The 16,815-nt window shown below is 38.5% G+C and overlaps 1 protein-coding gene across 2 annotated transcripts in view; it reads left to right on the top strand.

The window, feature by feature from the left end:
• Window positions 1-15,095, top strand: part of LOC149267666 (dol-P-Man:Man(7)GlcNAc(2)-PP-Dol alpha-1,6-mannosyltransferase-like) — a 542,356-nt gene extending 527,261 nt beyond the window's left edge. For both annotated transcript variants that reach the window (XM_089433813.1, XM_089433817.1), the window contains exons 20-21: window positions 14,519-14,612; window positions 14,724-15,095. In XM_089433813.1, coding sequence (XP_089289939.1) covers window positions 14,519-14,612; window positions 14,724-14,810 — 181 coding nt within the window. In that variant the 3' untranslated portion in view covers window positions 14,811-15,095. The remainder of the gene's footprint in view (window positions 1-14,518; window positions 14,613-14,723) is intronic.
• Window positions 15,096-16,815: the final 1,720 nt, after the last annotated feature.

Here is a 16,815-nt window from a genome sequence, read left to right as displayed (position 1 = left end):
TATTAATGGGTATTAATAAAGATAAGGATGAGAAGCTTCCAAAAGGTAAGGATCTAGTCTATTTTAATCTTAGCCGTTGATTAGGGACTTAATCTCGGCCATTGATTCATCAATAGGAAAAGTATAAGAGGGGAATTGAGGGTCAGCTGGAAATATACTGAGGGAGACCATCTAGGTCGATTTCTGGAGCGGGACTTGCTAAGAAATTCGAACTAGAAGATTGGATTGCAGCAAGAGGTCACGAGTACGGAGTAGAGAGGCAGGGACAGTGTCGAAGGAGCAGCGCGAAGATCAGAGGGGCAGACGCAGAGGCAGTAGTACTGCGCAATCACTGGAGGGCCTGCGTGTTATGAATCGGCTCACAAAAAGATAGAAAAGATAGATCAACGACTTCAAAATCAGCCTCTTCAAGAGGGAAACCTCCTTTACATTACACAAATGAACAATTCTCCCATGATACAAATGACAATACCTTCTTTCTATATATAGGAGTCTAAGGGGTCCCAATACAATCAGAGACTACATAACAATAATATTGTAGGGGCACAACAATAACAATAGTGGGCTTCTATGGGGCATAATAATAACAATAAGGGGGTTGCACTAATAACATTAAGGGGTTACACTAGTAGTATAGGGATCTAACACTGCATGAGTGACGCAGAGAGGCAGAGTGCTGACGTTGAGTCTAGGGGAGGTGCTAGAGAATTTATCTCTGTTGGGTGAGTCAGTTTGGCACCCAGTTGTACTCAAGAAAAGCTAATAAATAAAATCCTCCTCTGTTGCACCGGTTTTCCTGCATTGGGTTTTTCTGAGGACAATTGTCCAAAAATAACGGTGTTGATGTGTTTAATTCTTGTGCATGTATTTGTTTCTGTTCAATGGTGTGATATCTGCAATAGAGTTTATTTTAATATTACCAAAGGGATTTCGTAAATAACTTATTGAAGAATAAGTAGGTAAAATAAATCAGTTGCTGCAGCGATAGAATTTTCACAATTATTAGTTAATTAATCATTATTATTATTATTATATTATTCATAACAAAGAGCTTTAAATGGCAAGGCCATCTATTATAAATTGTCATATCATTTATCATATCTTATTTATTGTTTTACATTACTTATCTAATTTGAATTTGCTTGTTATCATTCAAAGGTGTGAACTGGCCATGGAAATGCTAAGTAGAATATGTAGGAATTTACAGGGTAAGTTCCTTAGATAGAACACCAAAGGACACCGCTCACAAACAGATCACAGATCAGTACACTAGTGTTCTTTATGTGGTTAAAACCCTCAAAGAGGGAAATAGTCCACGGCCTGAGCCAACGAGGCCACTTCAGGCAATTTATTAATGTAAAAGAAAGAAAATTTACATAAGCTTCTCTCATGAATGGTCACCTTACAAATGACCCTCCATGCTCTTTAAATAAAGATCATGGACCAATCGGGTGTTAAACCAGAGATCAATTGTCGATAATACCGAAGAGAGAACGAACCGTCGAATCACTTCATGTCTGGAACATATCGTGACCATCTAATTGTAAGTTACAAAAAGTACATAGTAAAGAAACGCACTTTACCTAACTATACACTAGACCAAGTTATACTTAACTATTTTCTATGTGTCGGAATATCCTAACATCCCCCTTTAAGAACAACTTTGGATAGGATTGAAAGATGTACAAATATGACACAATAGGAGAAGGAATGAGGCATTAGAGCCTATCCCCCCCTTAGTGACAACTTCCTAAACTCCAACCATAAATCGAAATTTAGTAAACTTCGCCTCTATGAGAGCCTTTGTAAAGATGTCTGCAACTTGATCATCGGTTGAACAATATTTCACTTCAAGAACATGGTCATGAATGAGATTTCTGATGAAGTGCATGTGTAGTTCAATGTGTTTTTTGCGTTGATGTTGGACTGGATCTTTGCATAGTTGAATGGCACTTTGATTATCACACCAAAGTGTAGTCGGATGTTGCTGCTGAAAACCAAACTCTGACAGGATCTGACGAAGCCACAAGGCTTCCTTACTAGCTTCTACGGCGCCATGATACTCTGCTTCTACTGAAGAAAGAGAAATGGCACTTTGTTTCTTGCAAGCCCATGTAATAGGTCCAGAACCAAGAGTGAAGACATAACCTGCAGTAGACTTCTGATCATCAGGGTCACCAACCCAATCAGAATCAGTGAAACCAACCAATAGAGGAGATGCTTTTGCACTGTAATGAATCCCAAACTGAATTGTACCTTGAACATAACGAAGTATTCTTTTAGCTGCTTTCCAATGACTTTCATGTGGGTTTTGCATAAACCGAGCAATAAGGCCAATAGCAAAGGAAAGATCAGGATGGGTATGGGTCAAATACAAAAGTTTTCCAACAAGCTGACGGTATAAGGTAGCATCAACTTCAGGGGAAGTACAAGTGACTGAAAAATTGGCTTCAGACTGAAAGGGAGAAGGGGCTGACTTACAGTTTTCCATGTGAAAGTGGCGTAGAAGATCACAAGCATACTTGGACTGGAAAAGGGAAATACCTTCTTTGGATTGCAAGACTTGAAGACCAAGAAAATAATGCAAGTGCCCTAAGTCTGTCATTTCAAATTGCCTTTTAAGGCTAGACTTCACATGGTTTATAAGGTTGGGATCACTACCAGTTAAGTCATCAACATAAAGAACAAGAATGATAAAAGACTTACCCACTTTCTTGGTGTAGATAGTATTGTCAAAATGACACCTAGAAAAGCTAGTATCTAAAAGAAAGCTATCCATTTTGGCATACCAAGCCTAAGGGACTTGCTTGAGACCATAAAGGGATTTCTTAAGCCGACATACAAGAATGGAGTTTGTTTGTATAAAGCCAAGAGATTGTTCCATATATATTTCTTCATGCAAGTCCCCATGCAAGAAGGCGGATTTAACATCCATCTGATGGACTTTCCATTTGAAAGAGGTAGCAAGGGAAAGAATAAGGGGGATAGAGTTCATTTTGGAAACAGGGGAGAAGGTTTCAATATGGTCAATGCCTTCAACTTGTGAAAAACCCTTAGCAACAAGGCAAGCTTTATGTTTATCAACTTTTCCATCTGGTCCAAACTTGGTTTTGTAAACCCATTTGCATCTAACAAGTTTTCATCCCTTTGGAAGAGGAACAAGGTCCCATGTATCATTTGCCAATAGTGAACAATATTCTTCATTCATAGTTGTGTCCCAATCTGGATGGCCTGAAGCTTCTACAAAGGTGTCAGGATCATAATTCGTTGAAGCTTAAGTCAGTAATGAAGAGGTTCTATCGAATTGAAAACGTGTACGATGATGATCTGTAGGATCACCTGTTGCATCCTGAGTAGCACAAACCCATTTTGGAAGTTGAGGAGCTGAAGGAGGATCCCAAGAAGGTGGGGGAGGATTGTCATCCTCGCTGTCATCATCTGAAGAAGAAATATTTTTAGAAGTAGAAGGGATAGAGAGAGGTGGCACATCTGCCGAACTAGGCTCATAGACCGATATATTTTCAACAAACTTTACATATCTTCTAATAATATTTTGGATTTAGGTTGAAGAATTCTATATCCTTTGACATCCTCAGAATATCCAACAAAAATACATTTTTCACTCTTAGGTTCTAAGGCTTTATGTTTTTCATCTGGAAGATGGGCCCATGCTTCACTTCCAAAAACACGAAAGTGACTTACATATGGTTTAATTGAGCTCCATGCTTCTTCTGAAGTGATATTCATTAAAACCTTAGTAGGAGTGCGATTTACTATATAATTTGCACAGTTAATTGCTTATGCCCAAAATTTAAGACTAAGTCCTTTAGATTGAAGCATACAATTAGCCATTTCTTTTAAGTTGCAATTCTTCCTTTCAGCGACACCATTTTGGTGTGGAGTATATGGAATAGTATGTTGCAATTGAATTCCATGCTCAGTGCAAAAGTTGATGAATTTGTCGTTAACATATTCTCCACCATTATTAGATTTTAGTTTAAGAATTTGATGTCCAGATTGTTTCTCAACAAAGGCCTTAAAGGCCAAGAACATGTTAAAGATTTCACTCTTGAGTTTTAAGAAGTATACCCAAGTGCGTCTCGAGAAATCATTAATGAAAGTTAAGAAATACTTGTAGCCAGAGTATGAAACAACTAGAAGTGGACCACATAGATCACTATGCACAAGTTGTAAAGGGGTTGAGTCACGTTTTTCAAAACTATTCCGATGATGTTTTTTGAGTATACATCTAGAACAAACACCATCTCTACAAGATACCATAGAAGACCTGTCACCATATTTTATTTACATAGATTTTGAAGGGTGCAATAGTTTAAGTGACCAAATCGCTCATCCCAAAGTTTTTTCACTTCATCATTATGAGCAACAAATACCGAGGGAAGAGTTGATGACCCAAAGTTGTTAAACTTATACAACCTTGTAGAATCATCAGCAATGCTAGTAGCTAAAATCTGTTTAGGATCTCTTAGGTCCTTAATTACAACATCATGAGGTGAAAATTCAACGATTTTACCTTCACCTGAATGAGTTATCTGATATATAGATAGAAGGTTACAGGATAAGGTAGGAACACATAATACATCATTAAATTGACCATTGTCTAGATGAATAGTTCCGGTCCCTACAACACTAAGAGATCTATCATCACCAACATATATATTTGTGGTGTTACAATCATTTAAAGAAGAAAACATGGATTCGTTTTTGGCCATGTGATAAGAAGCTCCGGAATCAATGAGCCACTCATGAGAATGGGAAGAAGAAGATACATTTAGTGCATAATCAGACCGAGATGCTTGGCAACCACATGTAGAAAGTGGTATTCATGAAGATGAAGTTGAAGTTGAAGAGTGCTCCAAATGGATGTTATGTTTCTTCATTGTTGCGTCCAAGACTTCCATATTCTTAAAGCATTTGGATTCTAAGTGGCCATCACGATTACAAAAGTTGCAATGTCTATCAGTTTTCTTTCCTTTGTTTTTATTTGTCTTATCATTTTGTTGAATCGATTTTTCATTTTGAGACTGAAATTGCTTAGGACCCTTGTTTGGTTTAGGACCGTTCTTTTTAGGATGTTACTTCTTAGGATTCTTTGAATTTGGTTGTTGTTGGGCTGCTAAAGCTTTCTTAGAAGAGTTTATGATATTAAGAAGACCAAGATGTAAGAGTTTTTCTTGTTCTCTTATTAAAGAATGTTAAAATTGGCAACTAGGGCCAAACTCCATGTGGGTCATCTTATTAATGGAAGCTGATATTTTTCCTAGATCCCTCTCATCAAGAGGTGTAGGATTGATCTAAAGATCATCCGATCTTGATAAGTATTCATGGAGATATGAATTTATTTGTGTTATGGGACAATTCGTCAAGGTCGGCCAACAACCAAATAAACCCCACTTGTGCTCAACGTTTTAGTATAAATAGAGGTGGCCTTCAAGTCATTTCAACACACTTTCTCTTCCTCTCTACTTGTCTTTGGGTTTTAGTAGGAGGAGAAATCCTAAGGGATAATGCTGCCCTAATCTAGAGGGTAGAAGCCAGAACCGCCGGGAATAACCGGAATTGCCGGAACTACCAAGAACTGCCGGAATTGCCAGGAATTGCCAGAACAGCCGGGAAAGCTGATGCAGAGGGCAGAAGTCGAAAGTGTCGGGAATAACCGGAAGTGTCGGGAACAACCGAAACTGCTGGAACAGCCGGGAAAGCTGACACAAAGGGAAGAAGCCGGAACTGCCAGCACTGCCAGAATTGCCGGGAAAAGCCTGAACAGCCAGAATTGTTGGGAAAAGCCGAAACTGCCAGAAATCGCTGGAATCGCCGGCACTTCCAGGAACAGCCGAAATTGTCGAAACTGCTGGAACAGCCAGAGCATCTATCTCCGAAGGAGAGCAGCATGCAAGGGACAACTAACTAACATTGGGACAGTTGTATGCTACTTAGCAGCAAATCCACCAAGCATGCAATGTTACAGCTAGCATGCAAAGGACAACAAGCAAGCAAAATGCAGCGAGCACATAGGTCAATATGGCAACATGATGCAGCAATGGCACATAATGCAGTACAGTGATGGGTACAGTCATGATTAATGAAGCATGATGAGATGCAGCATAGTGATGATGGGTGCAGCATGGTGCAGCACGGTGAGGTGTAGCATGATGACGAAATGCAACACAACGATAGGTGAAGGAGTCACCTTGGAGAATCAGTTGAAGCAGCATGTCTTCAATTGATCTCATGTATCATCTTTTTAGAGATGATCTATGCTCTTATCTAGATAAGTCAAAGTGTTGACTTCTGTTGTAAACATACTCTCTCTCTTTCTCTGCTGAACTATTGAAGAACATATAAGAAGAATTGATCAAGGATTTCCCCACATTAGGGTTTGTCCCCGGCTAGCGCCACATCTTGTGTCCTCTTGTCTTGGCTTGTCTTTTGTGATTTATGTTTATGTTCTATTTGCAGTTTACTTTAATGCTGATGTGATTGCTAATCTGGAAAAGATATTGAGCTAACTATGAAAATTGAAATAAATTGCTCTAAGCATAGAACATACCTAAAATTAACATGTTATCGGAGCTAAGGTGAAGACAATACCCAAGCAAGAGTGAAAGAGCAATCACCAAAGACAGTTGGGAAAGGACAAAAGGATCAGTGGATTCCTTATCCCTCCTCAAATTCACCGAGGGTGAAGTCGAAGCAGAGAATATTATCAGAATGGCGCAATGGAAGTTTCTGATGGCCTACCTAAAGATCACTTCAATGGGAAGTCCAGATATAAGGGTGGAACGAAAGACAGATGCCTTGGTTGTAATAAGTTCGGCCATTATGTGAAGGAGTGTCCGAATGGCAGAGACACATCTCTTGATGAAGATAACAATCATTCCAGGGACATCTTCAATGATCAAAGGAATGACAGGTAATGCAGGTCATCAAGGAAATGGCCGACTCTTCAAAGAAAGCAAGGAACCCCAAGTATGAAGAATCAAATGTTGTTTTTGATAAGATAAAGAAGCATTATCTTGTATTGGCCCTCGCCTTCAGATTCTTTGGGAATCTGGCTTATTTATTGTAGTGGTTCAAGGCACTTCATCGGATAGAAGGGTGCACTCTCTAATTTGGTAGAGATGGAAACAATCGTGGGATTATACTTGGAGTCGATGCCACCTATCTCAGAAAGGGTTTAGGGAATGTTACCCCTCAACTAAATGAGGGTAACTCGATTCATTTATAGAATCTCTTTTATGTACTTGATCGCAAGAAGACCCTGGTGTCCATTTCAGCAATAGAAGTCGAAGGTTACGAGGTGGCACTCATCGATGGAAAGGTACATGTTTGAAAATAGAATTTTCAATGATGTTTTCGAGTTCAGGATTGTATCAAGTTGCAGGAAGTCCACTAGGGACCATGTCCATTGAAACATAGCACTGGAGGTCTGTGAGTCAGATGGTGACAGGGATGCCTGAATTCAAAGAGCATGAAAGTACATGTTTGAGATGTACCGAAGGAAAATCTTACAAGGGGACCATTCCCCTCATGTAGCAGGCCCACAGGTTTGGAACAACCCGAGGGGTTTGAGATTGATGATCAGGAGTCTCACGTATGCAGGTGGAAGAAATCCCTCTATGGTTTGAAGCAAAATTCCCCGGACGTAGTATGAGAGGATTGATAGTTGTCAAATGAAACTGAGATTCACTAAGAGTGAAGCCGATCCAAACCATTGTTTGAAGGTTGTGGATGATAGACCTCTCATACCAGCACCTTATGAGGATGACCTAGTTCTGACAAGTGCAGATCCTCTCATTTGCAAAAGTAAGAGGGAGTTGGATTCCGGATGTGGAATGATAAACTGCAAGCCTGTGACTACCTCAAGGATCTTAACTTTTAGAAGTTATATGGTAGTGATGTCGGACCAGATTTGGGAAATGCCTCTGAGTTTCATGAACTCATTCGCGTTGATGTTCTTGGTGAACTTCCGTTCGGACATATGTTTTGCAGGTAGCATGGTGAACTCATATTTGGTTGAGCCTCAGTGGATTGGTGCCAAGAATCTTTTGAGATATCTTCAGGGCACAATCTCTCATGGATTGAGATACACTACATGATTAATGAGCAGGAAGCAGAAGTCGGTTGCTATAAGCACCGCCGAGACCGAATACATGGCTACGAGTATGATCTCGTGTGAAGCTGCATGGTTGCAGAAACTCTTAAGTGAGCTATTTGTACACATGATGAATACCACTGTGATTCTCTGTGACAACCAGAGGGGGGATTCGATTATTGAGGAATCTCGTATTCGATAATTGCTCCAGCAGATAGACATCAGATACTACCTTATCTGGGATATGGTAAGTCGATAAGCGAGGAGGCTCCGTCGCATTAAGACTGATGTACAGGTCGCAGACATTTTGTCAAAGCCCCGGGGAAATGTCAAATCTATGACTTTCCCAAATGACTTGGAGTTGTTGAGAGACCTTCTTATAAGGGTCCTACATGTTGCATGCATTGAGCTCTGGGAGCTCTGGGGGGCTTGGGGTACTTACTGGAGCAACATACGACCACAAGGCGACTCACCCTCCCCTAGTGGTGCGCTATGTACAAGATGACAGGTTCAACCTTCCCCTATGATACCCTATGGCGACTGTGGAACAAGATGATTAGTTTTCCTATGGGCCGGGATGATTAGTTCTCCCGTGGCAACTGTGGAACAGGATGATTAGTTCTCCTGTGGGCCGAGATGATTAGTTCTCCCATGGCAACTGTGAAATAGGATGATTAGTTCTCCTGTGGGCCGGGATGATTAGTTCTCCCGTGGCGACTGTGGGGCAGGATGATTCGTTCTCCTGTGGACAGGATGATTAGTTCTCATGTCGAGGCATCCTACCCATGCAGTTTGGGACTCATGGGAAGTACCTCTCATCTAATCAATGAGCAAGGAAATGGGGTTAGGGACCATAGTAGTACTATCGATGGATGCATTGATGTATCTACCGTACTCCATATGCTAGGATGACCTCCATTGATCTGGGATCAATGAAACTGATCTGGGATCAGTATGAGTGGTTTGAGACACTCTCTTGTGATATTGATCTTGGATCAATAAAACTGACTTCGGGCCAATAAGAGTGATGTGACACACTCTCTTCAGATGAAACTGACTTCGGGCCAATAAGAATGATGTTACACACTCTCTTCAGATGAAACTAACTTCAGGTCAATAGAGAATGGTATGAAACATTCTCAATCAATTCTTCTTCTTCATGGTTCAGCAGAGCTCAGTAGTGCAGGGCACTGATGGCAGAGATAGTACAGTCAGACATATGGATCAGCGGATGGAGTTCTCCCTAGTTGAGAGGGAGTGTTAACATTGGCAACTAGGGCCAAACTCCATGGGGGTCATCTTATTAATGGACGCTAATATTTTTCTTGGATCCCTCTCATCGAGAGATGTAGGATTGATCTAAAGATCATCCGATTCCAATAAGTATTCATGGAGATATGAATTTATTTGTGTTATGGGACAATTCGTCAAGGTCAGCCAGCAACCAAATAAACCCCACTTGTGCTCAACGTTTTAGTATAAATAGAGGTGGCCTTCAAGTCATTTCAACACACTTTCTCTTCTTGTCTACTTGTCTTTGGGTTTTAGTAGGAGGAGAAATCATAAGGGATAACGCTGCCCTAATCCAGAGGGCAGAAGCTAGAACTGCCGGCAATAGCCGTAATTGTTGGAACTGTCGGAACTGCGAAGAAAAGTCGGAACTATCAGAACTGCCGAAACTGTCGGGAAAAACAGCCGGAACTTCCGGAACAGACGGGAAAGCTGACGTAGAGGACAGAAGTCGAAATTGCCAGGAATAGCCGAAACTACCGGGAAAGCTAACGCAGAGGGCAGAAGCCAGAACTGCCAGAATTGTCGGAACTGTCGGGAACAACGGAAATTGCCAGAACAGCCAGAGCATCTGTCTCCGAAGGAGAACAGCATGCAAGGGACCACTAACTAACATTAGGACAGTTGTATGCTACTTAGCAGCAAATACACCAAGCATGCAATGTTACAACTAGCATGAACAACAAGCATGCAAAGGACAACAAGCATGCTAGGGACAAGAAGCAAGCAAGATGTAGCGAGCACATAGGTCAGTATGGCAACATGGTGCAGCAATGGCACATAATGCAGTACAGTGATGGGTACAGTCATGATTAATGAAGCATGATGAGACGCAGCATAGTGATGATGGGTGCAGCATGGTGCAGCACGGTGAGGTGCAGCATGATGACGAAATGCAGCACAACGATAGGTGAAGGAGTCACCTTGGAGAATCAGTTGAAGCAGCATGTCCTCAACTGATCTCATGTATCATCTTCTTAGAGATGATCTATGCTCTTATCTAGATAAGTCAAAGTGTTGACTTCTGTTGTAAATGTACTCTCTCTCTCTCTGCTGAACTATTGAAGAACATATAAGAAGAATTGATCAAGGGTTTCCCCACATTGGGGTTTGTCCCTTGCTAACGCCACATCTTGTGTCTTCTTATCTTGGCTTGTCTTCTGCGATTTATGTTTATGTTCTATCTGCAGTTTACTTTAATGTTGATGTGATTGCTAATCTGGAAAAGATATTGAGTTAACTATGAAAATTGAAATAAATTGCTCTAAGCATAGAACATACCTAAAATTAACAAAGAATCACAAAAGGCATCAAAAGAGGGGGACTTGTAGGCTTGTCCTTGAGAAATAAAGGCTTCTCTAGTAGAATGGAAGGTGGAAACAAACACATAGTAGGTTGGTCCTAACTTAGTAAGAATGGAATAGATAAGGCTACTATCTTCTTTCTTAACCTTAACACCTTCCAAGAGAAGTCTAAGGGTCTTGAACTTGGACAAAAATTCTTTAATGGAAGAAAAATTATTGGGGTCCAACGTAAGCAACTCATTTTCGAGTTGATGGGCTCTAATTTCATTTTTTATTCCAAAAACTTTATTGAGTTGTTTCATTGCTTCATCAAGGATATCAAGTTCTGCGATATGGAATCTAAGGTCTGGAGAAATAGACATCCCTATCAACCCACATGCTTGATCTTGCTTATTTTCCCATTTGGCTACCTTATCTTCATCTTTAGGTTTAGATTCTTGGCCTGGGGTTATTCTATAAAGACTTTTACTTCTAAGTAAATCCACAATGTAGGATAACCATTAGAAATAATTGGTGGTGTCAAGAATAACTAAGCATGGACTTTCTATTTTAAAAGAAACTGAAGATGAAAATGTTGAAACGAAATGTTCCAATGGAAAGATCTCGAAAAATTAGGCCGATTCAAAAGAAAACGGCTCTCTAGTAGAATGGAAGGTGGAAACAAACACAGAGTAGGTTGGTCCTAACTTAATAAGAATGGAATAGATAAGGCTACCATCTTTTTTCTTAACCTTAACACCTTCCAAGAGAAGTCTAAGGGTTTTGAACTTGGACAAAAAATGTTCAATAGAAGAAAAATTATTGGGGTCCAACGTAAGCAACTCATTTTCAAGTTGATGGGCTCTAATTTCATTTTTAATTCCAAAAACTTTATTGAGTTGTTTGATTGCTTCATCAGGGATATCAAGTTCTGCGATATGGAATCTAAGGTCTGCAGAAATAGACATCCTTATCAAACCACGTGCTTGATCTTGCTTATTTTCCCATTTGGCTACCTTATCTTCATCTTTAGGTTTAGATTCTTGGCCTGAGGCTATTATATAAAGACCTTTACTTCTAAGTAAATCTACAATGTAGGATAACCATTGGAAGTAGTTAGTGTTGTCAAGAATAACTAGGCATGGACTTTCCATTTTAAAAGAAACTAACGCTGAAGATGCTGAAACGAAGTGTTCCAATGGAAAGATCTCGAAAAATTAAGCCGATTAAAAAAAAACTGCTCTGAAAATGGTTTCCAGATAAAGAAGTTATGGTGTTTTAAAGAAAAGTTGTTGAAGATGCCGACAAACTACGTGAATGTTGGGAAGTGAATGATAATGTTATATTTAAAAAATATGCTCCACCCCCCATCCTCTCTAAACTTAATCTAATTAGCTCACTTTTTAAAAAAAGATTATTTTATGCGACCCACTCTTATAAATAAGTGAAAGTCACTTTTACAATGGTACTTTATGAACTACCCACTAAATTGTAACTTAAATAAAAGATAAAGTGACTTCGTAATTATAAATGACTCACTTTTTATAATGGGTGAGAACACTTTTACATAAAGTAACTTTTAAATATATGTTACATGTGCTTTTTGAAGAAGTAACTCAACAAAAAGAAAGACTTGAACCCAAGACCTCTATTCTCATAAAATAACTTTGGACCAAGTGAATTAGTTTAAAAGGCTAGTAATTTTTGGAAAGAAGGAAAAGGTTTTTTTTTTTTGCTCACTGAACTTTGGAGTGCGTGCTTACCTGAAAAACCTCTTTTTGCCTACAAAACAAAAAAAACCGCACAACCCAAAACGAACATGCAAAAGAAATCCAAGCTTTACGGTTTAAAGTTAAATTTGGCCGGAAACTAAATATTTTCCTCAATGTTTCTGATTTTCCGATATCACACTAAGGCTCAGCGGAAAAGAGCATACACATAAGAAAAATCATTTCTTTATGTTACTGGTTTGCCCAGATTGCACAGAGTCGCGGGGAAAAGAGCATATGTAGAAATGAGAGGTATAGATCCGGTAATAAAAAGAATTATAGAGGACTATAAATCGAAATAAACAGAGAGATAAATAATTGTAACTGCAAATAAAGACTATACCTCCAGATCTTTAAAATGGCGTAGCTAGGGCTACCAGAAACCTTTTCGTGTGAAACGAAAGGGGTTCCTCATTGGAACAAATGCTCATAACACAATAAAGCAGTCCTCTTGGCCCAAAAGCGGTCAGAAACAGTGGACCTCGGAAACCACTGTTGAATGTAGTTGTAATGGCTTTGGATTTGGATCATCAAAGGTTGCGGCCCTCAAATAGCTCTGATACCATGTAGGAATTTACAGGGTAAGTTCCTTAGATAAAACACCAAAAGGACACCATTCAAAAACAGATCACAGATCGGTACACCAATATTCTTGATGTGGTTAAAACCCTCAAAGAAGGAAACAATGCACGACCTGAGCCAACGCGGCCACTTCAGGCAATTTGTTAATGTAAAAGAAAGAAAATTTACATAAGCTTCTCTCATGAACAGCCACCTTACAAATGACCCTCCATGCTCTTTAAATAGAAATCATGGACCAATCGGGTGTTAAGCCACAGATCAAGTGTCAGTGATACCGAGGAGAGAATGCACTGTCGGATCACTTCATGTCTAGAATATATCGTAACCGTCGGATTGTAAGTTACAAAAAGTATATAGTAAAGAAACAGAGTTTACCTAACTATACACTAGACCAAATTATACTTAGCTATTTCCTATGTGTCGAAATATCCTAATAGAATACACTTGTATAGAAATATATCTATTTCATTGAGGATGGCACTAAAGTGGAAATGTTGGCTCAGCATGCCTATGTTGGGAGTAGCCAGGGGAATTGCTGCCCAATTAATAATGATTTCATTGATGGAGTCATATTTTTTTCCAAACCCAAGAGGTTAGCTCAATGAGTTGTCACCATTGTTTTTGAGCATTTCACTAATTATGTGACTAAATGTGCCTAATTCAAATGCCTACCTAGATTAGGTGCACTACTTTACACCGACTAGTTTACTAGGATGTTATCTTTGGGCGTTAGGGGCATCCTTGGATTTCCCATAAGGTTTTCCTTGAAAATTAAATCATATTGTTCTTCATTACAATATAGTAAGGTAATGATTTTCAAAAATAAAAATAAAAAGAATATGATGTTTTGATAGATTCTCCCAAGGAAAGTGTAATAATTTGTTGGATTTATTTTTTCATCAAACCTAAGGGTGTGGACAGGATATTATGATTATTGCTAGAGGATTTGTGGAATAATGTAGAAGTGCAATTTGATTAATCGGGAAACATTTTTATGTACACAGCTCTCCAAGTGGCCATCAAAATTTAGTTATACTATCAGAAATACTGATTTTATCTATACATACTAAATTAGATTTGGCTAAAAAAAATAGACCTTTATGGAAGATTTGTTGTTGAAGATGTATTAATGGATTTTTATCTGTGCACGAACTTTGTGAGTATTGGGTGATAAGATTTGACTCCAACTCATGGTTATATATTAGTTTTTCATATGGACACCACCTGGAAGTATATTAAGAAAAAAATTATATGGTTTTGCTATCCGCGCAGGCCAGTGATTAGATTTTCTTTTCGAGTCCTGTTGAATTTAACACCTGCCAGTATGCTAGTATTGTTCACGTGAGAGTTTGTTTTTTCAGCTACTTTTCATTATATCTCTGTCCCGTTTTTTAGCTTTTGGGACATTAATATAATTTATCTAAGATTCCTTTTTCCCTAGCATTGGGATTTATGTTGAATTTGTGCTTCTGGTGCAGTGAACGGTCAAGCATACCCGAGTTTAAATGCTTATTGGCTATCTCTGGATTTTCTAGGCTTGTTGTTCAGCTCTCCTTCCCACCTGTTCGCCTGGTATAGTTTTTTTACTTGGCCATTGTTTTTTATTATGATATTTGGTGAAGTTTAAAAACGTTTTGTTGCCACAGCAGTTTAGCTCCTAATGGTTGTGCTTCTTGTTCACAGTTAACTGAGCCCAAAGTTTTTGTCCATGGAAATATAAGAAGTGAAGGTATTGAAGATATAAGATGGCCTGGTTGTCCTTACTCATAGTAGGAGAACCACACAATTGTCAACTTGTCTGATAATATTACTAGAGTTGAAGTGTTTAATCCAACTTTTCAAGAACGATATTCTTCCAGCAGCGCAGTGAAAGATTGCAATTATTGAATCATATTTAAAGGCTACTATTTTGTAGTTGGAGTCTTTGTCACGATTAGCTTGGAATTTTTATTGTAATAACATTTAATTTATTGGGTTGATAGATATTCTATAGTCCAATATATGAGGGAGATGTTGTCACATTAATTTTATTTTTTAAATATGTGTTCAATTAAACTTTTTATTTGCCAAAATGTGAAAGTGAATAGAAAGGTCAATTTTTATTAGGTGTTAAATATTTCATGAAATTGGAATACTTACAAAAGTAGAAAGTTTTTTTACAAAAATTATGTAAATTGATATCATAGTTAAAATGTGTTTGTGGGAGGTAAATTTTATCAAAGTAAAAAATAATTAGTAATTAAGATATATAAATTGAGTAAATTGATATCATAGTGTAAAATGTTTATGTGTGAGTTAAATTTTCTTGAAGTAAAAAACAATAAGTATTTATAATTGTTGAATGTTGTTGTCATTGATGCCAACACCTATTAATGAATGTTCTTAATATTTCTCTGGATTACATTAGTTGAAAGCTCCAATGGAAGGATGATTAGAAACCCTAGTATCCCCACATTTGTTGAGGTTGTTTTTGATGAAGCTCGATGAATTTGATCTTAAGATCATCATCTTTGAATTATCTACATCATGCTGATTTCAATGCTATGTGGATCATCACGAGAGGCTTCACGGTTTGAGAGATATGCTCAGTCAAAGTCCGTGCACCCAACTAGTGGTTCAAAGCCCCAAAGTTGATGATGTGGCAAATTCTCTTTGGTCACAAGTGTGATGATGTGGCATCAAGTTATTGGTTGAATATTTTGGATGTCTTATTGTGTTTGAAGGCCCTAACAATTGATGATGTGGTAATCCACTAATATTATGACAATACATTCTTGTGGAGGGTTTCAATAGCTAGAAAGGGGTTTTTGAGTTTAAATTTGAAATTCAATCTGTGGTCCACAGTGGAGGAGCATTTTGGCTCCAATTGTATTTGAAATTCAAATCTCAGATAAGTCCTCCCTCCAAAAGTGGTTTTCTGCTACCTCTTTGGAGCCACTCCAAAAACTATATAAGGGTATCACATTACAGCTCTAAAGAAAGTATTCAACATGTATCTTTTGTTATATAGCTCTGAAGTTGATTTTGACCCTGTGGTGAAAGTGCAAGATCAAATGAGAGGCTTTTTTTGTTTGGGTTTTGGTTATGTTTTTTTCTTAAATAAGGGTTTCACTAGTTTCTTATGTTTCAGGCTAGTGACAGAATTGAAATACTAAGGATCAAGGTTTGTTGTTTTTCTATTACAGAAAGAAGGGTTTTCTGGCAGGTTTTGGCCCTCGTTAGGGCATCAAGTTTGAGGTTCGTTTGATAGTAGTTTCTTCTTTGCAGTAAATCTATTTTCAGTAAGCCTAACGAAGTTCCAAAATCCTTGAAAAAGGCTTCTCACAGTTGTCATTTAGTTGCTTGGATTTGGTTAAATAGCCAAGGAATCACAGAAGTCTTAAGGAAAACGTGTAACCTCTTAACATTCATATGCTTGCAGCCCTATTGATGTTATTAGGGTGGGATTGTAGTTGAAGCATTGAAGCTCCAAATCATGGTATGGATTAGCCCTTAATTAAGATAGATTTCTGAGTAGAGTCAACATGAATCTTCTGACTTTTGGTCACAGTGGGTTTGAAACCTTGTTTCTTTGTGCTGGAGGATTATGCACCATTTACAAATCCTAGTCCAAAATTAACAGAGTATTCATACTTATACAATTGTCTTTAGTCCTCGCACAGGAATTAAGCCGATTTTTAGATGATCATTGTAGCAAATTGAACCATAGAATTACTCGGTCCTCTACAGTGACTTGTACTTGATCTTGTTGTCGTGAAAAATCCAAGCATATATA

This window comes from Pinus tabuliformis, chromosome 6 (genome assembly GCF_031772625.1).
Source record: "Pinus tabuliformis cultivar Carrire ecotype Pingquan chromosome 6, CPIR1, whole genome shotgun sequence".
NCBI classification, from domain to species: Eukaryota; Viridiplantae; Streptophyta; class Pinopsida; order Pinales; family Pinaceae; genus Pinus; species Pinus tabuliformis.
The sequence above is the reverse complement of the archived record's forward strand: the minus strand, read 5'-3'. Positions and strand labels throughout refer to the sequence as shown.